The 25,622-nt window shown below is 39.7% G+C and overlaps 1 protein-coding gene across 1 annotated transcript in view; it reads right to left on the reverse strand.

The window, feature by feature from the left end:
- KIF26B (kinesin family member 26B) overlaps nt 1–25,622 on the reverse strand; it is a 300,351-nt gene that overhangs the window by 35,809 nt on the left and 238,920 nt on the right. Inside the window, exons 9-10 of the mRNA XM_059834163.1 lie at nt 24,031–24,214; nt 19,112–19,271 (exon numbers count right to left, since the gene is read on the reverse strand). Coding sequence (XP_059690146.1) covers nt 19,112–19,271; nt 24,031–24,214 — 344 coding nt within the window. The remainder of the gene's footprint in view (nt 1–19,111; nt 19,272–24,030; nt 24,215–25,622) is intronic.

The raw sequence follows: 25,622 nt of genomic DNA on the forward strand, positions 1-25,622 counted from the left end.
AAGTGATGTGCTAACCTAGGATGGGAATCAAGCAGGTGAAGCAAGTTCCAAAACAGGGGAATTTTTTATGTGTTATCTCCCATTTACCAGTTGGCCTCATTTGCTCTGCTTCAAACCATCATTGGCCTCAGTTGCTCTGCTTCAAACCATCTACAAGTTAAAAAACAATGACTGTTACTTAGGAATACTGTATTGGCATGTACAGATAATACGTACCTGTACAATGTGCATGTCCATCTCCTTCCAAAAATCTTGGTAAGTAATAAGATGGCTAAGTATGGACTTAGCTGTCTAAGTTTATACATACTTTCTCTTTTGAGAAGAGTAAGAAAGCTGAACTTCTCCTTTACACCTATCTTCTTTGAAAAGCAAAATGGACTAGAAAGCTGGTTTCATTTCACAGACTCCGTTTGCCTTATTATTCAATATACAGTTTCAGGGTCAAAATAAGTTTCTCAGACACCTGCAACAATGTTTGCAGAATCTGATGAACACCGAGTTCTCTGGCTTGTAAGTCTTTGGCCTCTATATTTGTACTGCCAAGAATCAATAGGGGCAGGGTGAGCTTGTTGGGAACTGGAGAGAGACCAAAAACTCCTTTCATATAAAAATGAATGGCCATCAGACAGCAACAACTTTCATCCACAGATGGGCTGAGCTACTCGCACAATGGGCTGATTTAGAGATGTGATGAGACAGACTGAGTGACAATGGTGATGATGTTATCCTGAATGGCAATTAAAGATCATAGCTGAAAAAATCTCTACCCATGCCCGGTTTTGGTGATGTCCAAAAACAAGCCCCAAAACTGAGATTTTATGAACTGAAACCCGTGGCATTGTGGTCAGAACCCAGCTGTCACTGAAACCTACAGAAAAGCTCCCATAAGCTTGAGCAGGGTCTGAATTGGGCTTTTACAGATTTAGTGACTAGGTACATGAGATAATGAATAAAATAATCCCTTCTGAAGTCAAATACATGGCAATGAACTTAAACCGTGGAACCACAGGCAGTTTTATGATGACATTTTTGGCAGCAAAGGGCCAAATCTAGCAGCTGCTGCAGGGCAGTGGGAATTTTGTCATCTATAAACACAGGCACAAGAAAATTAAATGTTTGGTTCTTTTACTCCTCTCACACTCCATCATACTTTATTCACAAAGGACTCCAAATAAAACCTGAGGGACTCCAGCATCCTTGCAAGTACTATGTACTGTAAGTAAAAGTGGACAAATCAATATATAATGATTTTTAATGTATATATATTTGCTATTTAAACAATTTGGAGATAGGCTGTATTAAATACATTTATCTTCATCTATGCAACAATTTAAAATATTAATGATGCACATGCATTTTTCATGTTATCTGAAGTTTTGCTCCCCCTTTAAATGGCTTCTTCTCTTTATTTTGCCCACCATAATACCATTAATTAGACAAGCTCCTCAATAGGCTCTTCTATCTCTGACACTTCAGAGATCTCTTACTAGCCTGTGACAGCAAAGGGAAGGAACTCTATTGCACTTGCTGTTTAGTAATTGTTACATAGCTTGCAGTTTTACCTGAGGTAAACAGAGCATGCTTTAGAGTTCAACGGGTATCTATTATGCCCAGAAAATCAACTGTAAATTCAAGTATTTCCATGTTAATAGCTGCCTCTCCACAAGGTTGGTAGTCAGAACAGAGTTGTGAGTGCCAGAAAGCAATACACAACTACTAATGTTTGTATGTATTTAGTTTGAAATGATAAAAAGATGTCTATTAAAGAGTTAGCTGTTCAAAATCCCAGAAGCACTAAAACAAAATTTCAAAGACAGGCTGAGCCAGTCTTTCATAAAAAGCTCCTTTCAACCTTCAACCGCCTTCAAAAAGCCTTAAATTGGACTCATTTACACTGTGCCTGGAAGGTCCCTCGTCTGTTTACAAAACCACTGCTGAAGCTCAGGATTTCCTGCAGCTGAAAATAGTTGAGGCTGCAAGAATATTTTGGCAAAGTACTCATTCTAGTCTTATACTCTCCTTGGCATCTGTTGTTGAATTTAGACAGAGACAGGATACTAGAAGGACATTTGGCCTGAATCAGTATGGCTGTGCTTAACGTTCTTAGTTATAGTGTTTTACAGCAAGGTTCTGCAGCCTCCTTCCTCCATCCCCTCTGCATGCCTGCTGTGATCTCCTAAGGATGGGGGAAAAGTGTTCCTCAGCATCCAATCAGCCCAGCCCTGGTCGATGTGTCTGGAGGCACAAGAGAGGCCAAGAGGAAAGACAGTCATTCTGTTAAGGAGAGCACGTGGACAACAACCACAGAAGGAGAAGGAGGAAAGAGAAATGCATTGTTTGGTCATGTGAGCCTGATCCCTGTGGGATGTCATCAGTGCAAAAGTGATGCTTGGGGTAAGAAGAAACTGAATTATCAGCTCCTGCCCCTACCCAATACAGAGAATCATATAATCCTCCTTAAGCATTTAGAAGACCCATCCTTAAAAACATTAGGGCTTCCTAGCACTGGCCACAGACACTTCCATTTCAGAGTGGCACGCTGGAAGCCATCGACTCCCCTATTTGCCCCTGGCCCTTTTGTTTCCATTGCTCTCACTCGCCAGAGAAGGGAATGCTCCTGCCACATGTACAGACAACACTTACACTCCTTCTCATGCTCTCGCTATTCCCTAACTCTATTTGGGTATGCAAGCCAAATTCATTTAATCTTCTCTCACATGAAAAGCTATGCCAGCCTTTGTTGTACTTGTTTCAGTCTGAATTTATCCTTCATCTAGATGGGTGACCAGAGCTGCATCCAGGAGAGCAATTGCTAGTCCCTTACATAAGGGCATTACTATTTTTCTACTGTAATTCCTAATGCCCCCTCAGACTTCATTACCTTCTCACTGCTAGATCACCTGTGGACACCAGTGATCATTAACCAATATGCCTAAATCGGCACACACACCCTACCCCCTTTCTACCTGATAAGCTCCCAGATTTTGGTAGAAATTGTTAGCAGTCCATCAGGGCAAGCCCTTGCATTAATGCCATTTCTATTACTCTATCCCTTGAGGTTTCACAGCTGCTCCCATCTGACGTTCTGATCTTCCTTTGTACAGATGATGGCTCTCAGCTTTGTGTAACCAGCCATTATGATTAGCATGCGCCTGCTTTGTGTGTCAAGGCTGCTGATAATAACCCTAAATAAAATCTCTCCCAAAACTGGTCCTTGAAGAACTTCCCTGGTAGCCTTCCCTTACTCTGATACTCCCACTTAAACACGTGCTACTGTTGTCTCATCAGTCCTCACTATCTGATGCATCTTACAGCTCCTTGTCTTCTTCAGCTTAACTAATAATTTCTTAGGGGACACCAATTCAGTTATTTACTCAGGTCTAGACGGATTACATTTACCACTGTTCTTTCACATAGAAATTCAGACATTAGGCACTATGTCTGCATAAAACAGAGGATGAGGGTTGTATCTGGAGGGTTGTATCCAAATGTATCCCCATTTTGGGAGGAGTGTTGAATTTAAATGCACAGGCAGCTGTTCCAGATTTCCCTGTCTTGGGATCAGTCAAGTTATTTCAAGGCTCACCCACTGAGAAGGCAATAGCTGTTGTCTGAATTTACTCTAAAGTGAGTTTTAACTCAGGCCTTCAGGATTTGTTCCTCTAACATCTGAATGCTAATACTGATTTTTTGTTGTAGCGGGACTTTCTTAATATTTCAGTGTTAACTTTTGCAGCTATTGCAGTAACAAAAATTGATCACTTAATTCAGACAATCTAGCAGTGAAGTCATTTAAGCTCCTCTCTTCTCTCCATCCCTCCTCCTCCTCCATACATCCTGATGAGCAAATCATTTAAAGAGGGGTTTCTCTGCTGACTATGAATTTTACTCAGCAGGAAAATACATTCATCTAATTGCATTTCAAGTGGTGAGCATCTGAATAAATGAACAAGTTGTTCTACGAATAGAGGAATTAATGAAGACTGGTTTCTTGTGGGTTTGTGTCCTGTGTTCCTCCATTTCCTACATTTCTGCTGTCCCCTCTTCTGCATAGTCCCTATGACCTCACCTTGATACTTCCCACGTAACTCATCTCCTCCAGCTGCAGGTCCTTTCTCTCTCCCCGTTGGCTTGTGCGTGCTGGCTGGCTCAGCTGGTTGGTGACCCAGCACGCAATGGAGCAGGTAACTGCTGGCTTCACACCTTCACGGCTCAGCCTGCTTCTGCCCGTTCCTCTCCCAGTTCCAGGAGTCTTGCACAGGCCTCAGATATCTGAAGGCCTGTCCCTGTGTTAAATCTGACTGGAAATGGTCAATTAAATGGCCAATTAAAAAAGGTATTTGGATGACTTGCAGTGAGATGGTGTGATCATGTATGCTTCGGCCTCTCAGGAGGTGGCTAAATATCCCTTGGAGCATGCATGTCAGAGCCAGTCCTGCTCACGGAGCTTGTCAGGCTCCACAGTTTTGAAGCATAACATTGTGTGTAACAGTCATTCCCACCACCAGCTACTGAGGACAGGCAGGACATTTCCCATATTAGCATTGTGAGAGTGATTAGAGCCACCTAATTATAGCTGTGCAATGATAAAAATCTCAGCTCACAGATGTCAAGTTAGCCAGGATTTTAAGTCTTTCATGTCCTGTGGCTTAGATTATTCTTGCTTTACAATTTTTCAGATCCCTGTTACGATTTTATGTCCAATTAATTCTGTGGGAGGACAGCAGTTCTCAAACGAACATGGAGAAAACATAATCAATAACAAACAGACTGTTACGAGAGTTCAAGTCATTATTGCATTGTTAATATTTTCCAGTAGTTTGGGTTCAGTTATTTTTTTTCTGTGATGTATGACATATTAAATACATAACAAATGGTTTAAAGGTCCTGTTCTGTTTTCAAAGCCGCTACTATACCAGTTTCAAAAAAAGTAATAATGACCCAAAAGGGACCAAAGAAGTTTTGACAACCCATGAATCTTCCCTAAGCACAGCACATTTGCATATAGTGTAGCTAAGGGGTGTATTTGACCCAAGCATTTATAATTAACTCTTAACTTGTCATATATAAAGAAAAGCTTTATTTTCATTTCAGTTTTTTTGTTGCAGTGTAATTCCGAGAAACACCAATTAGCTATCAAGTGCTGACAACTTGCATTTATCACTGATTAGGGCTAGATATGAACTATAAACCTAGCACATTACCATAGTGCAACAGCTCATTACCAGTCTAGCTTTCCTAGCTAATCCTTTCTACTAATTTTTATTTAGGGACCTTCTGGCTAGCTCATCTGAAAATTATACACTAATGATCTGAGCAGAATTGAGAGCTTTAAACGGTAACGTGGGAGAAAAAATAATTCTGTTTGATCTCTTTATGTTATGATAAACGCCATTTAATCAATTAACACAGAAGAACATACCATTCCATTTCAGACCTCGCAAATATAAAAGAAAATAGAAAAGGGCGAGAGCTTCGCACATCTCTAGACCTTCTCCACCATGTAAAAGAGCATCATATAGAGCATCAGGGAATGTTTAGCACAGTCACTGAGACAGCAGTCAAGTCTCTATATCCTGTGGGTCTCCTACAAGTCTACCATAGGGGATTGCCACAGATGTGACTGCTGCTACTAGAGGGGACACGTCACAGTCAGGGACATAGCACTGTGCACTGTGTCCTGTGGAGATGTCAGGCAGCAGGGTGGCCCAACAGGCATCCTGGGGTGCCTGCTGCCAGTTAAGCCTCCAGAAGGTTTAACATGGGGTGCTGGGCCCCCAGAATGCCCCAGAATCAGAAATGTGGCTTCCAATTATGTCTGCCTCCTTCTGCCCCACCTGCTTGAGATTATGAAAGTATTTGAGAAACTGCAGCCAGAATTTAGATTCTAAATAACTATAGACTAAAGATACTGCAGCAGTGACAATGAGTGCTTCACAGTTATTTGCCAGAACTATACGATAAATAAAAATTACTTCTGAAATATACTGGAGATAAAGAAGGAAAAGAACAGGATGTTTCTTAATGTTATCACTTGTTAATGAGTGCAAAGGATTAAAGATGGTAAAATGTAGGTAGGAACAGGTAGGAAAATATATCTGATCCACAGTCTGTAAAGCTTGTGTAAATTAAGGGCATCATGGGATATAAAAGTTCTACATTTAAGAGTTAATATAAACAGATTGAGAGCAATGACAGAAATATTTGAGAAGCAGCACAAGATCACATTTAGGGGCTATCTCATTTCCTGGAACCTAACCACGCTGGACTTTCTTTTCTGAAGACTACGAGATTCACCCAACAATACCAATATTGTGCCCTGCGTTTACTGGTTCCTACTCTGAAGGAGTCAAAAATAGAGATGGTCAAAATGCACATTAATGCCTTGAAAAACAAATTATGTCTCTAAGTCAACCACTCAAACACATCTATTGCTGGTCCATACTTGTGCAATTCAAAACTTGGATAATGGTAGAGCACAGTACCCTGAGCAAGTTCTCAGCACTCATCTAGCCCTGACCTTAAGACAATAAGTGCATAGCCTTTGAAGTGCAAGAAGCTGGACCTTTTTTCCTAAATATGGTGGTAGAGAATGTTTCCTTCCTACTATGGGCGAAAGGAGCAAGAATCCCTCAGGACTTCCCTTCTTGGAATCTGCACAGCAAGAACAATGAAGACTTGCTGCTCTCTGCCCATCTTTCTAGATCTCCCAAAAGAATGTTCTCTACTTAAATATGCAAAGGCTTGCAGATTTAACTGCCAGAAATGTTTCAATATGAACGTAATCAGACCACAGGGCTGTGAGATGTTCATTTACTATGAGAAAGAAGCTGGAAGGAAAAAGCACCGTACATATTCCTATTGCATATTATGAGATTAACCAAGGAGAATTTACTCTCATATTCAGGTATTGCAAAATACAGTGAAAGGTCATATGGACAGCATATAATTTATAATGTCAGCAATAATCATTGGTAAATTTTGTTAGTTGGCTTCTGGCACAATAGAATTGTACTTCCAAATTGTGCAGTCTTAAAAAGGAACATATACAAAGCTCCAGTTACTGGCACAATTAAAGGATAATACATGAAGAAGAATACAGAATTCATTAGGTTTAATATGGATTACAGATTAGATATTAGTAGGAAACATTTGGATTTTTATATTTCTGGGAGATGAGATAAATTAAGGTGAAGCAACACACTGATAATACTTATGAAGCATAGTTATTGGTTTTATATCTATAAGGATATGAACATAAAATTATTAAGAAAGTTATTTGTGTTCTGAATTTAAGGTTGATTTCAATAGAGAGATAACGCAGCTGTTTAATGCATAAAATAGATGTGTAATTGCTAGTCAAAATTATTAACACATTACTATTATTATCAAAATTATTACCCACACTATTACCGCTAGAGTTTAATATTATCTTACTGCAATTTCATACACAGCCTGCAACATTCTTTATTCATAGCCCACAACTCAATGTTCCCTGTTGAAAAGATGTGGTGTTTTGTTGTTACTCTCTTCAGTTACCTATCTCTGATCTTCAGTGGGAGGGACACCTTTAGCAACAGCAGAGTTTGCTCTCTGATTAGGCATCTGAACAGTTATTAGTGTGAAGCTGAGATTCCTTAAAAGAATCAGATATTGCTCCAAAGAGAAGTACCATTTATGGATGGAACCTGGCCAATGGAATTAAAAATATATTGTTAAGGGTTATACTATCTTTTTCATGGGTGTGATATAATAGCGTAATCAGAGAAAATTCAAAATCTTACGTATTAATGTAAATTATTCTCTAATCAAATAAGCCAATTTGTAAAGAAAACCTTATTGTGGTATCTGTTTCCAATAACCAGTTTACTGTCAAATATATACTGATTTGCTTGTAATTCTTTGCTTTCATTGTCTTATCTCTCTGTGAAAAAAAGATGTTTGGTAGAAAAGTTTAAGAAAAACTGTGAATTTTCTTGGGAGGATGAAAAATTCTATTTCAATTTTCAGAGTACACCTAACAGATGTGTTGGTGATACCAGTAGAGACCAGAGGAATTCTGCTACCGCACCGCAGAAGCATCATGTCCCTGCCTGGACAAGCCCTGACCCTGCTGGGAAAACAGGTGACAGCCCCTGGGAGTGTGTGAGAGACCCAAAGCATCACATTCAGATTCACAGCAGCCAGAGCCTTCCCCCAAACAATACCCTCATTGCCATGGGGCTCGTTGCGCTGAGGTGAGCATGAGGGGAGCTGACACAGCACCTACAAATAGACGCAAAGGACTTTGCCAGTTGTGTAACCTACTTGAAGTTCGTATGTCTGACACACACATCAATGATTCTAGGTGAAGGAGCTCACAGAGGACTGCAATCAAGAGTAGCTCAAAACCAACAAAAGCCACTGATTATAATGCCATTACACAGCACACAGCCATCCAAAATGGCAGTAGTCACCTAACAAGAGAAAAGAAAATCTGTTACCAGCTTAACAGGCTTATTTTATATTCTGTATGATACAAAGATCCTAAAGGTTACCAAAGCACACCCTCAGTTTTTCTGTAAAACACACTCCACAGTAAGCAGCCTCAACCCTTGGCTGAAAAAAACATGGGAGCATTTCACAAATCTCACTGGAGCACAATGCGGTAGGGTACCAACTAGTTCTCTTTCATAGACATGTATTTTCAGAGTCAAATCTTATTCAGCTTTGGTCCTCCATCAGCCTCTCTTTCACATCAGTATAAAGTGTTGTAACCACAGCAGTTACCCTCAATTCCCTTTGACATGAGAAGAAGTATCCTCCATCACTCCAGCAATGTCCACACATGAGAGAGATGAGCAGGATTCAGGAGGTGCGTGTCAGCATGGTCTGACTGAGTACACAGAGCTCCTAGAATACTCTCTCTCCCTCTCTGAAAAAGTGCAGTTATTTCTCTAACACCATACCTTTGGAAACTTTTTTTTGTTATGCACTGCATGCCAACTGGGTAGCAGATCTGAATACTGCATCTAATTCCTGTCCTTTTGCACAGGCGTGTAACTTCGAAGCACATCACACAGAGCCTGTGAAAACTGTTGGTTGCAAAAGAGAGGAAACACAGTCCAGGAGCACAAAAGATTCTGCTACTCTGTTTATAGCTGGAGGGAGACATGAAAATTGTGTTCAATCCTTATAAGACTGCTCCAAGGAGATTCAGGTCCCACTTGGACAGAGATGATAAGGTGCTTTTAACAGCTCACCTTGTAAGTGTCTCCCTTCGTTTGCTCTCCAGCTGTCTCTGAGTCACGCAGCACGGGCGCCTAGTGCAGTTTGAGCTGCCCAAAGGGACTGGCACGCACGACACGGGACCTATGTGAGAGCCCTGCCCTCTGGAGCTCCCGCTGAAGGCAGGCAGGGCACCTGGGAAAGCTGCAGGTTGTGCAAGCTGCCTACAGTGAGGGCAGCAGGACAGAGACTTCAGTGAGAGCACCCACTCCTGCAAAGAGTGTAATACGTTCTGTGTCCTTTTCCAAGCCCAAAAATCCCTTCACATCTATGACAGCTCCCGACTTTCTCCTTTTGTTCTATTCATAGAGACTGAAGACTGTATCTCCATAGCTCCCAGGTTTGCAACAGCACCCAAAACAGCCGCCACCAACATTCTGCTACCCATCTCTCTGCTCTTCAGAACCAGCTGTACCAAAAGGAGCCAGAAGGGCTGGTACTTCTGACAGTATGGGCATACGTTTTGTCATTGAGTTTCAAAATGAGTGAAGCTTTATTTCTGCCCAAGAGCACAAACTAAGGAATAGGGAAACAATTTAGTAACTCCCCCCACCCCTCAAAAGTAATCCATTAGAAAATAATTTTAAATATGGCAGGTACAACAGTTTTGCTGATGGAGTAGATGTGACAAAATACAGCTAAAACTGTTAAACCTGCTGTCTGAAATTAATTCTACTGATAAAAATTAATTAATTAATTAATTAATTAATTTTACTTTTAATTTTATGTCTTATCGCATATTGCTAGAAAGCATGTCTCCTGCTGGCATTTATAAACAAACAAAATTTTTAAAATTAGAATAACCTAACAAGTTCATTCTGTAGCAGGAGAGCGCGCTACTTTTAATATTTCAGAAGATAGTTCTAACCAGCCTTCTTGACTCTAAAAAGTCAATGCATATTTAAAAAAATTCACTTCACATCTGTTCATTGTGTACAGGCCTGGAGGCAACCACCAGCCAGAAAACTTTGATCATCCAGCAAAAGCTAGCTGGTATCTGAAGAGCACAAAAGGATTGTCTTCATTGCTTTCCTCTCAAACATGTTATGAAAATAAGAACTTCAATAGAAGTTTGTGTGGAAAAAGACATCTTGCAGTTTCAATGCCATTCAAAGGCTCTTGAAGCAGTAAGACAAACTGGCTGAAATATTCTCCATTTACAACCACGCAATTCTCTTCAAAACTTCTAGGGCCTGTCACTCCATTGAGTGGGTGGTGTTAAACAGAGTCCAAGAAAAGAAAGAGTATGAAGAAAAATTGTTCAACTATTTACCCAGAAAATGTAAACCAAGTTTTTGTTTATTTTTAAGTTAAGGTGACAAATAATATTTATATACCTTGAAGAAGAAAACCAAACAGTCCTGCTTCTGCCACTTCAGTAGCCAAAAATCCCTATTTATGTGGCAAGTTCCTGTATAACCTTCTTGAGCTCTGTATTCATCATCACAGACCCATTTGCAACCAGTCCATAGATGATTGTACATTTCCAGTTTTCACATTCACCAATTTCACCAATCACATCCCTTGCCGTCCCAAACAAACTCATCACTAGGTAACACTTAACCACATACTGCCTCTTTCAACAAATAAGCTGTTAATCATCAAATACTGAACATGAACTATGGTCTACAATATCCCTTAGCAAGGATTTGAGGATTATCTCATCTAATTAGATATAAGCATGTTTTCTAATCTGTGGGCTTAAGCCAAAACCCAATAAAAATATTTCCAATGAATTACACTGAGTTTTGGATGAAGCACTGGGAGAACTTGATTTTGCAATTCAAAAAGAGACCTTAAAAAAAGAGTGTAACTAAATGATAAAGGAGGAAAAGTGCTTAACTGAGTTAAATCATCTGGCCCAGAAATGGACTGGACATCCTGTACCCCTGCTAGGGTACAGTCTTGAGAAAGACATCACTGAGTCTTTCCGGATTTCTTTGATGCCATGCAAGCGTACCAATGCAGCCGACTGCTAGTTTTCAGACTCCTAAAAGCAGAGGAGATTGTAGTAGACACACTAGCACATGTTTTATTGTTTATTTGTATAACTGCCTGCCATGTGCAAACACTTTCCAAACAAGGACGAAGATAAATTATCAAAATGGAAGTAGAGCTATTGAAAATTGTTAAAGATTTGGTCCCAGAACTCTGCACTGAAATTGCATAAGCCTAGCCCCTAACCAATCTGGAACTGTTTATTATATAATTGTTAATTAATATTTGTTAGTTTCATGTTTATTTTGCTTTTAAATCATTCTACCAATGAAGTGTTCACTTCAGCTCAGAATCACAGAATCACAGAATCACAGAATCACTAAGGTTGGAAAAGACCTGTAAGATCATCAAGTCCAACCAAAAAAAAAAAAAAAACCCACAAAAAAAAAAAAAAAAACAAAAAAAAAAACCCAAACAAACCACACCACACAACAACAACAAACCACAACACACCAAAAACCAACCCACCCAACACCACACAGCTCCATGCCCAGCTCTTGGAAAGTTATTCCATTGACGAACAGGAATTGCTGTTAGCATGCTTTCAAGTTTATATTCCTCTGTCTCCTTGCTTAAGGATAAGAAATCATTCTGCTACTTTGTCTCACCAGAAACAGTTCTCTCCTCCTGTGTGTATTCACATCCTTGAAATACTACAGAGTAGTTGCCATCTCCCCTCTCTGAGGTCTCCTTTTCCCTGCAAGCTATGAAGGTTTATTTCTGTCACAGTGTTCTTCCAGGTGAGTAACCTTTCATCTCAGACCATTCATAATTCTTCTTGCTTCTCTTTTAAATTCTCTGCAGCCTGTAACCTTTTCTTAGCGATGAGATGCCCAACTCTGAACAAGGGGCTCCATACTGGCACTATACAAAGAAAAGCATATTTTCTTTGGTTGTCTGAAGTGGCATGTCTCTGCTCTCTTGCCCTGAGTCACACTGGTTTTGTGCAGGGAAAGAAGGATCAGTAGGGAAATGAAAGTTGATTTCACAGATCATATCCATATGCAACTGTTCAAGAAACTGGAGATAATAAAAACCATGAAATAAGGCTAGTAAGTACTACTACATGCTTTGTGATAATTTGCTGCATTGCACAAGAGCTAGTTATTCCAAGAATATGACTGTTTAAAAATTGTCCAATTATACATGAAATGAATTATCACATTTCTGTGGGAGAAAATGTATTAATGTTCAACTGAGCCTGAACCAGTGGTGGAACAGGTGAGAATAAACTGCTGGATACCCTAACTGAAGGTTCAAAAGGGCATTTTAATGAATTAAGTACAGATTCATTTGTATAAGAAATCACAACAACAGCCTCTTTGGGTCCCACTCAAGTTATATTTCAGCAATATCTGCACGCTACTGGATTGCTTGTTCATTATCAGTCATGTCTGTGCTGGCCCAGGACCAAAGTAGTGTCCTTCCATGATGCAGCTATCTGCTGCTGATAGGAATGGCTATTTAAATGCAATTAGTAATTGCTATTAAATTTGACTATAAACTACAAGCACTTCCCTTCTCATTTCATTTTGCAGTCCATCATTATTCGCTTGTTAGAATATCTGTAAAGCGGTAATTCATTGAGTGGTTCAAAGAGCATTAAAAGAGCTAGCTCAGGAGGCCTGATTCTTCCCACTTGAACACTTGTGCAGAATAGAGCCATGTCACCTGAGGGCTGTTGTAAAACTGGTGTAACAGGGGATCAGGCTCAGCGAATGCAACATATTCACATCCGCTACACATGCACACAGACACCTCTGCTCCAAAAATTATCATGTCGCCAATCTGGCAGGACCAAGTTGAAAACCCAAAGCTGGGGAATGGCAGTTCCACTGAAGCTTTCCTTGAGGATTTTGTCTACTATCTCTCATTAACTTGATGATGAAACACAGTACTGTAAGACATGTGCAGATAAAGCTCAAATCTGCACTATCAGCTGTACAAACTGTTCTACAATAAAGTGCATTGTTGATGAACACTACAACAGTGATTGCTGGAGCATGGAAAATCTGTTATCCTCATGCTCTTGAGTTGCAGATTAAATTACTTTAATAAAATATAAGAAGTTTTCCTACATTCACACACTGTGCATCCCTGATTCCATCTATTTTATGTAGTTCTCTGGAATAAAGAAGAAAATTGTCAATTTTGTGGAATTCAACCTAATAAAACTGTTAGCTACAGAAAAACCCCAAAGGTGGAAGTAATTGCCAGATGCTCCAAGTCCTCATTATATCTGTGCTGACAGGGTTTCAGTGCTCATCTCTTGCTGGCAACCACATTGCTCTTCCATGTTGCCAAAGCACTCTGGCTAGTGTCAAAGAGCATGCACCTAAGTCCAGGTCCTCAGCTGGTGTAATATGGCGTTGCTCCAGTGGTTTCACTGTCTGTTAGCCAAGGCTCTGGTCCATATGACCTCGCTGCCAACATAATGGAAAAATTCTTTTGTTCCTGAGCAGCTCATGTTTTTGATAGCTAATTAGGAACTATTTAACGTTCAACAAAATCTATTGACTGCTCTCCTACAATTGGATCATTCAGGGGTATTTCTTAGGCTTATTCCTCTTTTTGAATAGGCTCATTTCTTTTTCTCTTTTGCTTCCTGGTTCTTCTCTGTGGATTGTTGTCTCCTCTGAACATTATCTCGATGTCTCTTGGAGCTCTCCCATTCATTTTGGGCCATTTCTCAGTCATGTGATTCTGTTTCAGCTGTCACTCATGTCCTCATTTTCATTCCTTATTTCCCCTTCATCTGCTCTTACATTTCCACAAGTAAAAAAGCAAAATAGTGCTTCACCCACTTCTAATACATTAAATACTAAATTAACACAGAAAGATTACAGATTCCAAAGGCAGCACTAGATTTTTTCTGAGGCTTTCTGTGGTCTTTGTACCATGTTCTCATTAAGGAGAAGCAAAAGCAAGGAACAGAAGACTAGTAGATGTAGCAGTGAAAAGCAAAAGTGATTGAAATCTCCCAGTTAAAAAAATTAATTATTTTAGGTTTAGGCACTGATGAAGTAACCAGTAAACAGGTTGCTCATTGGGCATATAGTTCAATTTTGGCATTAAATTTTTAGGTCTAGTAAGGAGACATGGTTGTGTGAAACCCACAAAACTAAGACTTAAAACGCGCCCGTAAATAAGGATAAAATCTCCAGTACTAATACTAGTTATTGTACAAGAATTGTATTGTGAACTGGTTTTTAGCTTGCCTTATCTCTTCCTGAAAAGTTTTTGCTGACATTTCTTCTGAGAAAAATAATCTAACTCACGCTATAAATGCAGAGGCACGACGTATAAACAAAAAATACCTGGGATCCCAGTTCTCTGCACACGCAGTTTTTTTATGCAGATGAAACAACTGCAGATAGATACACCCATTTAACCAAGTAAGGAATCTGAGTTACTGGATCCACCCAAACCTCATTCCCATTTTTACTCCAATGATTAACTAACAATTTAAAGAAAATATCTGATATACAGCATATTCTTTAGGCTCATCTTTTATACCACAATACTATAATCCAACACTTTCTCTTTTCTCATCTTCACTTAAAATAGTCTACTCTTGACCAAAAAAGAACGATTTTGCACCCCATCAGGACCATCTATGTCAGTCCTTAACTCTAAAAAAAGTGAATAAATAAGGTAAGAGAGTCCTAGCAACAGTTAAAATTTAAGTAGTGCTTTTTGCCAAGTCTGAATGCCCTTTACAAAGTCCTACTTAATTTCTTTTCTAGCTCAGTTTTATAAATGGGAATAAATAAATAAATACAGAAATAAATTATTTTCCAAAGGTCATGCAGAAAGAAATAATGGATTAGCCCATGGTTTAAGCACCAGATTAGATCTTAAAACATGGTGGCTCTGCCACTAAGCCTCTTGTGCAACCTTGAACCAATCACTTAATATTATTTTTTTTCTACAGATAGGATAAAAAAACAATACCAGCATGTAAGTTCTGTGAGGAACTGCAATCATATGACAGAGAAGCAGAAGTGCCAAAAATAAAATTCGTGCTTTTGACTCACGCTCATCTACTTTACGGACACGATTTCCTCCTTGGATAAGCATAAGCATATAGTCCAAAATACAGGATGCCTCCAGAAACACTAGCACATTGGCATAGCACATTAAGAGAGAAGCCTATTAAATAAAACAAGCAACAATTTCTGAAAGAGAAATTCATACAACCTTGCAGTTTTCTAAACAGTTTTCTTACATTCTCATAGTCATTAAAATGTATAAAAATGATTATTTCCAAAACAGCATTACCATGAATTATCACCACCCCTGTTGCCTAGCAACTGGAGTAATTTTTGAATAGTGAGCTATATAAACCAGTATCTGGAGTTTGTGCAAATGGGTGTTCATTTGAGGGTTTAAAACACATTCATCTTGGAAATCAGAGGCAGATAATGCAGCACTAATGTAAAGCTGAAATGCTCTTAAAAAAATAAAATGGCACTAACAATTACTGCAGCTTAGCAAAACCCTCCTCCTGTAGCTGATCTGAGCCCTGTCAAACTTGGTCAGGGCAGGAGCTGACTCCCTTGCTCTTCCTTGGGCTTGCAAGTGCCCCTTTCCAATTTTTATGAAGATATTTGACATTGCTGCAGAGAAAATAATCCTTGCCCAGTCTTTTGAGGGATTTGCTTGTAACTCAAGAGCAAAAGAAACTTGTGACATTCAATGGCAATGTATTTAAGTCAAATTAAATTCTGTTTTTATATAACATACTGAGCTTGAAGAACTCATTGGTTCATATCATGACAGAATTATGTGCTTAGTAATGTTCAAAGTAGGTCTGGACATTAATAGTGACAAAGAGATAACCCACTGAGATACTAGAGAGAGATTAGAAGTACATCTATGAAAGATACAAACTCCCAGAAATCACAGCCTGGTCCTCATTAGCTGCATGCTGTGGCCCATTACAGGGATTCTTGCCCATTCTTCAGACTCGTGGAATTTAACTTGAATGCAGGACAAGATCCCAAACCGTATCAACCTGTGTTGTTTGATGTCTGAGAAGTTCTACATCACTTTCTTAGAACCTTAGCAGACAAGTTCCTGCTAAAGCTAGCGCCAATCTGTGTTATTATTCCCAAAATGTGGAGGGGTGTGAGGGTGTTCGCAAGAGAGAGATTCCAACTTAAAGGCTTCCAAGGTAAGAAAAAAAATGCAAAATGTGCTGAACACCAGCATGTGTTTTTCATAGAGACTGCAGGCAGAGAGGCAAATTCATCCCTGGCGTAAACACACAGCCCACTGAAGGCAATGCAGTAGCATCTGCTTATACCAGCTATGAATCTGAACAAGCTTTTCCCTACAACTACTACCTGCGGAGATAAAGCTGGATACAGCACTGAAGGGAGTTTAAGAGCCTGCAGCCTCTCAGAGGTTAGAGAACTAAATTTCTGCAGTAAGAGAAAACCTGATGTCTATGAAATTTTGAGTTTTCAGGCTCCCAGAAAGCCATGCAGTGCCTACTGACAGGCTGCCATAAAATACTTCATGGCTGTTTAATAGCTCAGATAAAGAAAAGATGCTCCATTTTGTCTGCTACTCTATGGAAATTTGCTGAGACCACACACACACTGCACAGTACTGTCACATAAGAAAACACTTCTCTTGTTTTCCTTTGGCTCCACTCAAAAAAGGCAGTTAACAAAATTTTAATTTTATCCTTAACAATGAAAGAGAACAGCCCTAAAGAAAGGGAAATGATCTCAGCTGGATAGACTAGCTGTTGCTCTAAACAAGAGGTGCTACTGAACACATATCACATCAGTCTATAGGATGCTCAGCCTCTTCTACAATGCAGCACACACACACACACCCTCCTTCCTGTCTTCTCCATCGAGGAGCAGCACACACCTGTACTGCCCGATCACTGAGCAAATAGTGTTTGAGCTCACCCAGACACCAAGACTCTTATTTCCATTGCTTGTGAATAGATCACATTTGGGAAAAAATGCTTTCTGCACTCTTCTCAGCAAGAAGTGGACAAAATTTGCTCCAAAATATGCCAATATGTTTTTCAAATTACATTTTAAAACTCCTTAGAAACAGAGACATTGCCTCTGATTTACAGATGACAAACCACTTCTATATACTTATACTCCATACTATCTGCTCTTACAGGAGCAAATTCAAGAGGAGATGCTGGCCTGAAGAGAGCTTTTATCTTCTTTCAGCAGTACAGAAACATTGATGAGCAAGTGTGGCACCGCTGGCTGTGTAAGCTCAGAAGTGCAACAGCTGGGAATCACAGCAGAAAAAGATTGGTAGTGCAGTAAGGAGAAGACATGTTTGGTAATGCTTTTCTCCCAGTCAGGCATTGCCAGGAAAGACAGCTGTTATATTTGGTAACTATTCCTTGTATGTTTTAGTTCTAGCCTAGGGATCATCATTAACATCATTTTTTCTATTCCTACAGTTGGCCTTCCCTTCAATCCATAAAATCCAACAGGAAGGAAGACAGGTTTTTGATAAGCGTAATTTGAGCTACACTTTGTGAAGTGCAGAGTTCAAACTATTTTAACACTATGACTAGGTGCATGATCCACAAAACATTTCATGAACTTTTATAAGTACAAATTTGGTTGGCCCTTAACGGAATTCCAGTCTGACTGAGCTCCAGGAACAGGAGTATTTCCAGAGAGCATGTTTTAAGCCCAGACTGCCAAATAATTTTGGAAAATTAATGTTAAAAGAAAAATAATATTATAAACAAACTCAATTCAACTTTATTTTCCAAAATTAAGTCAAAACCAAATAAGTAAAACTTGTCAATACCTTGCAATCTTGAATGAACATGAGAAAATAATCATGTTTGCAGCCTTTAAAACGATAAAAAGGGTAAAATGTATGGACTGAAATATGCTCTCTGAATGACTTGGTTCATTTTTCACACCATCCTGTTGTTCCTAACTCCAGATCTCACATACATGTCCTTCACGAATGGTGACATTCATTAGCAGTTCCATTACAAGAAGCCATTCCTGTGATGCTAGTTGCTACTCCCTAGGCTTTAGGCTAGAGAAAAGCAATACTGTCCACAAAATCAGAAACTTCTCAATAGGAAAGCTGTATGACTGTCTGGGTTGGGTAATGGATCCAAACTTGCTTTCAGACCTGCACACATGACAAATGGGATGAGACAACCATGAAAAGAAATGAGTACAAAACATACCCACTAGGTAAGCAATTCCTCTAATTTCCTAGAAGCTACCTGCAGTAGCAAAGGCCACTTGTCTAGTGTGACAAATAGGGCCTACTTCTTTTTTGCAAGTGAAAGGCTGACACTGAGATTCAGATCACACAAAAATAAAAAGCAAAGTAACCTTGGATCACAGAAAGAATCTCATGACCAACATGCATGCTCATTGTGACATGTTTTCAAGAAACTAAATTCCACACAGTGGACAGCAAAATAGTTTTCCCTATAGTGCTCCATTATGGCAACAACGTTTGTCTCTGTGGAGCAAATCTGAAACCGGCTCTCAGATATTTTGAAACATTAAAGAAATCTTTGAACAGTCCTAGAAAACAAAACTGTAATGTGCTGAATTTGAGCCTTAAGATCCTTAAGATACCTGGGTCCTATTTCAGCAGGCTTCTTCCTTTGAAACCTGAATGTCAAATACAGTGTGGCTACCAGATATAAGGTTAGATCAGGTGTCACTGAACTTTAGGCAGGTTTTGCCGTACCTCAGGAAGGCTGCACTGACTCCAGCAGACTGTCTCCCTGCTTACCCCAAGTCTGCCTCAGGCCCAGACAAGCACATTGCTTGCAAGCACCTTCTCATTAGGTGCAACATAGAATACCACTTACTTGTACGGGATGTGTTTGCTGCCATTGACAAGGGCGAGGATGACATTGCCCAGTGCTGACAATGAGAGACAAAGGCCAGGACTTCCCTCCCGGTTTTTGCTGAGCACTTTCACGCAGCTACCCAGGTCAATAAGGTGCAAGCGGCTGCGACCTCCAGACACTGCCATAAACAAAGAAAGCAAACAGTTAGCATGTACCTCCAAAAGCAGCTTCCCCAGAAAGCAAAAGACTCGCGGTGACTTGGGAAGAGGAAACAATCCAGAAACCTTTCCTAATTCATGTTAGCAGCAACAAACTGTAAGAGTCCTGTTAACTCACTGCCAGCCTTTACTGCTGTACATTGCTGTCCACTCTGGACTTGCTTAAAAATTGCCAAGGCTTTCAGTACTCACCCGCTCCCACAGGTTTAAATTTGTGGGAGTCACCACTGTGGTTTTTCTGTTTTTTTTTTTTTTTTAATATAGCTCTATTAGCCTGTACCTGAGTTGGCTCTGTTTCTGCCTCTGTCATTACAGATCCTCTGTCCAGAAAACTACAGGCTGGGAATTGCTGCTTCGTGAGCAGTGATCCTGTGGTTTCTCTTCTCTTTCCTGTCTTGGATACTGGATCTTCAGAAGAACCTGTGGCATCTGTGGGACATTCAACTTTGCTTTAAGTCTGTATACTTTTACATTATCATTTGGGCTAAGAAAAGGTTTGCCATGCCATGGGTAATGGATTGTGGATAAGCTGCTCTGTTCTGAAAATAGTTTCTGTAAAACTGGCAGTGGATCCCTATATTTTTTTCTTGTTTACTCTGTATCAACCTTTAAAGTGAAAAGATGCTACCATTGAAACACCAAGATTAAAAGACATTTACTCTCTTTAAAAACCTGTGGTTCCTTGTGAACCCAGGATGGGGACTATCTAGACTTTACAGAAGTGCTTCTAATTCTTTAGTATCTCAAGACCATTTCCTAGCTGGGTTTTTTTGCACCTGATCTTTGACCACTGCTCCCTATTCTCAAGAGTTAGTTTACAAGCAATCTGTAGGAAAAGGCAGTTTCATTTGTAGGATCTTAACTCAAAAGTTAAGAGCACTATTTAAGGACACAAATATAACTTCAACAGGAGTGGAAATACTTTCACATCTGAGTTTACTTCTATGCAAATAAATTCACAGCCATTTTGACAGAGCATCTCAACTTACACATCTGGCAAAAAAAACTATTAGCAGGGGGCGGGGAGGGGAGAGACCAGTTCACAAGAAAAGATGGTGATGGGAGCAACTACATGATGGGAACTTTAGAAAAGAATTTTCCAGATACATTTAATAGCTTTGGAAATATCTTATCAACTACAAGCATGTTTTGTCAATGACCCTGCATTCAGCAGCCATGCCATGGTATACAGGCATGTAGGTGCCATAAGAGGTAAAAGGAAATAAGTTCACATAGATATGTGAAGACAACACCTTTAAAACTTCTACATATTGGCAAAAAGGTGATACATGATCATATCATTCTGCAGATTTGCTCACAGAAAGTCTACTGTCAAAATCTATATAAATAAAGAAAACATACAGATACTAAAGGCATGTATAACTATTAGCTGTAACTTAAAACATGTTAACCTACACTGAAAAAATAAGGAGAGAGAGATTTAATTTTTCAAGCACTGCAAAACACAGGGCTCACTGCTTATTGCTACTAGCTGGTGTCTTTCATGACACAAAACTTCTGTGTAAAAATATAAAGCCTTTCTGTAGAACGTGTTACATATAATTCTATAATCCTGTTTCAGTTGTAGGTGATAGCTAATTAAAATGAACAATAAAACTACAAGTATATTAGTGTATATAATAATTATTATATAATTAGTATCTACAATAAATATACTACAAGTATATAATAAATATATAAGTATAATTATCATAAAAGAAAAAAGAAACATGAATAAAGAGAAAGAAGAAAGAAGAAAATGAAGGAAAAGCAAAGCAGAGAGAAAAAAAGAAAGAAGAGAGAAAAAAGAAAGAAGAAAGAAGAGAGAAGAAGAAAGAAGAGAGAAGACTTTTTCTGTGAAAGTGGTTTATCTGTGGGATTTGAGAATAATATTCAAAAAATGTAGCCAGCATCTCTGTCAATGATTGTTAAAATACAGTAACTTCTGCTTCTTATAAGCTCTGTTAGTTCTTCAGCTACATCAGGTATTAGGCAACACAGGACTTCCATGTATTAAATTATACTGTGATATTGGTTAAATCATGCTGAGTATCACAAAACAGAAGTGAAGAATAAATGTCTGATTAAAACTAATGTTGGTGGCTAGACATTCAAAATGCTGTAACAGTCCTCAGATTATACGACAACCCATTAAACACGTCCATGGAAGTTTCACCAGTGCGCTTTCAGTGGTGGGAAGTGGTGGGATACTTCTCATGGGGAAGTATCCACACACACTATGGGCTCCTGCACTCACTGCAGTAAGTCAGGCTTCCCTGGGAAAACATACAGGCAGCTGCACCTTCACCTCCTCTGAATTGCTCATGGAGGACCTTTACCTCTCCTCTAAGAGTCATCAAAACTCTTAAGAGCATCTGAGTCGTCTAAGACTGCTACCCTCAGAAGGCTGAAATTACCTTTTCTGAGTATCCCCCAATGATTTCCTTAGGAAACAAAGAAATGTGTTTAGTTGCTACTGAAAATGACTGCAAGTGACTTTACTGAATTATATATAATAAATATTTCTGTTGCTAAGATCACCAGGGAAACAAAAGAAATTTAAAGTAATCACTACCCTTCAAAATCTCAGTCATCTTGTTTCCACACATATCCCTATTACACAGGCTGAGGAAATCCACTTGCTTGATCTGAAAATGAAGTTACTTCTTAGGTAAGTTCTCCACTAATGTGTCTGGCAACTACAGAGAAAAGAATGGAACATCCTAAACACTTGTTTTTGTCTATGAACATAGAGATTTGCAGAGTTGACAGCTGAAAAATGACTGTGCCAGTTCTGCCACAATGCCATTTATTTCAATGGTGCTAAGCCTGCTTCATGACATTCCTGGTAATGAATCTAACAAGAAGGTAAGTACAGTACCAATGCATTATTCTAACAGTCATTTTTTACCAAAATCATGTTAGCCAGCCCTTTAATCTCTTACCCTTTAGAAGCTGGGTTTCTTTTTTTTTTCTTCTTCTTTTTATTCTTTTTAAATCCTGTTACTGGAATCTATATATCTCTACTATCTTCACGTTGTTTTCTGAAAAGTCCTTCATTACAACAGGAGACAGTGATAATCACTAGGCGCCTTTTCTGAGCAGCTGGAATTCCCCCCTCATTCAATTATCAGCGAGATCTGACCCTGCCTGGCTTGTGAGGCCACTCAGATATGGAAACTTGGAGACAGGAGGTGGTACAGCCACAAGATAATGATATAACCAAAGGCAGTGGGCAAAGCATGCCATATTATAATCCAATAGGATCATGTCTTCTTTTTTTAAATTAGTCATTATAGTCTCAGGAATTTTTTTTTTTTCCCTTTTATTAGTTGCATTTGAAAATAGTAGAAAAGGACTGTGTGTACATGTACTTGCATGCAGTAAAAAGCATGGAGCATTAAATAATTGTAATAATAATTCCCTCAAAATTGCCATCTTTATTCCTATGAACCAGTCCATTTGAGCATTCACAGTCTTCCTTTCCACCGCAGGGTGGTTAATTAATAAACCTTTAGTTAATTGAGATTTCTGCCTGCCAATTCCACAGGGGTTATTACTTAAACACATGCAAACTGCATTTCCATTTAGAGCAACTTTCTGGTTTTCTCTCTGTCAGTGTAAATTTTCTGCCTTCAAACATTAGACATTAATACTGCAGTGGTGTTCACGCACTACACATCATATCTTGCAATCTATTCCTTATTACAAATAACCCATGCAGAGCCAGGAGCTGAAACATATGCTATTTCTGCAGAATTGCTTAAGCCAACAAATTTAAAGAAGCAGACGTCTCTGGTGTCTTTCAAACAAACATTTTTCTCCTGTAAAAAATGGCTGTTTAAAAAAAAAAGAATTTTAATGTGAACGTGTTCTTTTTAGGTGGGGGTGCTCCTTATATTATACAAATCTTTTATCACTGGAACTTACTAAAAAAAACCTCTCTGTACTTCTCCAGTTATAAACAATTTGGGAGACTTGAAACAGAAGATAAATATAATAAAAAAATATGAATGGTGCAAGTCAAATGAAACCTTTGAAAATTACAGAAACGTATAAGCAGATGTGGCAGACAATGGAAGCATCTTTTCGTCATATACAAATGGGAGATGGAAGTAAAGACACAAGCAAGTGAAAGCATCTATGGAAAAGACAGGGAGCAAACCCACAACCCAGAGCCTTTACAAAGAACCATGAGAGTGCTTTGTGCACATATAGTTGGGCCAGTAACTACAATATTGTGTCTCTCCAAGAAAAGCTACAATTTATGCATTGGCAACATCATCTTACCCACACGATGCCCTATTTAGGTGCCAAAGGGGAATAGCTAACCTAAGGGTAGCAGGGAATTCCCCTTGCCACAATATTTTAATCCATGTCCTCAACACTATCAGTAAAGATAGTACTAAAAGCCAATCTGAAAAGCATTTTTGATTTTTTAGATACAGAGGCCCACAAAGTGCTGAGGACTAACTGTTAGTATCTCCACAATGGCAACTGAATTGACAAGTGATGGTAATAATCCCTAGTGGCCTTTGACGGCCTTCGGTGGGTCTTTACCAGGCAGGTGGACAGTCTGCTGGTATGAATGGCCCCACCCTATGCTGAATGGAGAACTCTGCTAATTTTCACCACTAAAGAATATTGTTTAAAGGCCTGTTTAAAGCCAGTTTCCAGGCAGGCTTGGAGGAGACAGAAGGGAGCAAAGGGACAGCTTACTTCCGCCTTTGCCGCTCTTCTCCATGCGGTACTGGTAGATGTGCAGAGTGAAGAGCATGTGGGAGTTGCGGTGATCCTCCTCGTCGCAGTCCCGCTGGCTGCTGCGACGTGAGGCGATGGCAGCATCAAGGAAGAAGGCAGCCTTCTCCGCCGTAGGGGCGCGGAGCTCGCTCTGATTCTGAAGCTGCAGTTAACACAAGGGAGAAATTACCTAGAAACTCCCACACAAGTCAACGCTACCAGACAACTTCCAGCAGTCAACACACACTGTGGATACCCTGGCTTCTGATGGGACTGAAAAGGAGGAGATGCCCAATGGAATGAGACCCTTCTGACACCAGCAGTGGCAATACAATGCCCTCCAGGAGCCCCACGATTGAATCCAGGCTTTTGAGGGTTCTCACTTGGGGTACCTCTGGTGGCAGTTGTTATGCATAAAACCCAGCAACTGGAAACCATCCTATGGGCTGGACAGATGCACCCATTTGTTCCTTCACTTTCCCAGAATTTTAAGCTATTTATGCCTATTAATGATTCATTATTTTTATTATTTTTACTGCCTTCTTTTTCCCTGCATTGCTGGGCCTGGCAATCTCTGTGCCCTTCTGATGGTTAGAAATGAAAAAAAAAATTGTAGAAGACACGTCAATCCCAAACTCAACAGTTGGTGGAAACTGGCAGGGACAGGACTACGTGTTACCTTTCAGAAAGCATTAGAAGGGAGCAGTCAACAGATAAATCTGGGAAATAACAGGACTGAAGCTTGTGTTCAGCCCCATAGCATGTGGGGAGCAGCACAGAAGAGAAGCCATTTTCTTGCCCCATCATACCACAACCTTATGCACCTGCTCATGAGTCAGGGCAATTAAATGGAACAACGCAGGTAATGTACATACATTCCCATTTGCTGGACCTCAATGGCAGTCACCAGTCTGTTCTTATCTCTCCAAAGTGATAGACAGCATAGGAGGGCAGATATTATTAACCTCCCATAACGTTAGGAATGCATGCATGTTTCATGTCACCTAAGATTAGTTTGTCTGTGGAAGGGACATGTGACTGCAATCTGATGGCATTTGTTTTGGCAGTATGCAGAGCTGGCCCACAGCCCACAGGATAGGCTTGTTTTGTCTGGTGTAAAAACAGCAACAACCTCCCGTTCTCAGGGTTTGTTCCCCTGCTATGTAATACAGCTAGAAGTTCTCCTAAAGAAGACAGTGCTCCTGTCTTCTCTTCATGTCCATTAATCAGCCTGAGAAGGGATAAAGCCAAGGCTCTGCATGGGATGGGGTCACACGGCTGAAGGCTAAGCTCTCTCTAGAAAGAGGGAGGGGTACAGGAAGGAGTTAACAAGGCAAGCAGAAGGCAGGCCAGTCTGTGGGCTGATCTCACTAATGTAAGCAACAAGAAAATGTGCATACTTGGAAAGACCCAATGACAGACAGTATGACATATGGTGATTATTCATTTGCTATACACACTGCTGATTTTGCATATCTGTATGGCTATAGTATAATATCCTCCCTTCATCTGAGGATTTTGGGAATTCAGGTGTAGGACATATGACTCCAGAATGTCTCTATGTCTTGTAA

The sequence above is a fragment of the Gavia stellata genome, chromosome 2 (genome assembly GCF_030936135.1).
Source record: "Gavia stellata isolate bGavSte3 chromosome 2, bGavSte3.hap2, whole genome shotgun sequence".
NCBI classification, from domain to species: Eukaryota; Metazoa; Chordata; class Aves; order Gaviiformes; family Gaviidae; genus Gavia; species Gavia stellata.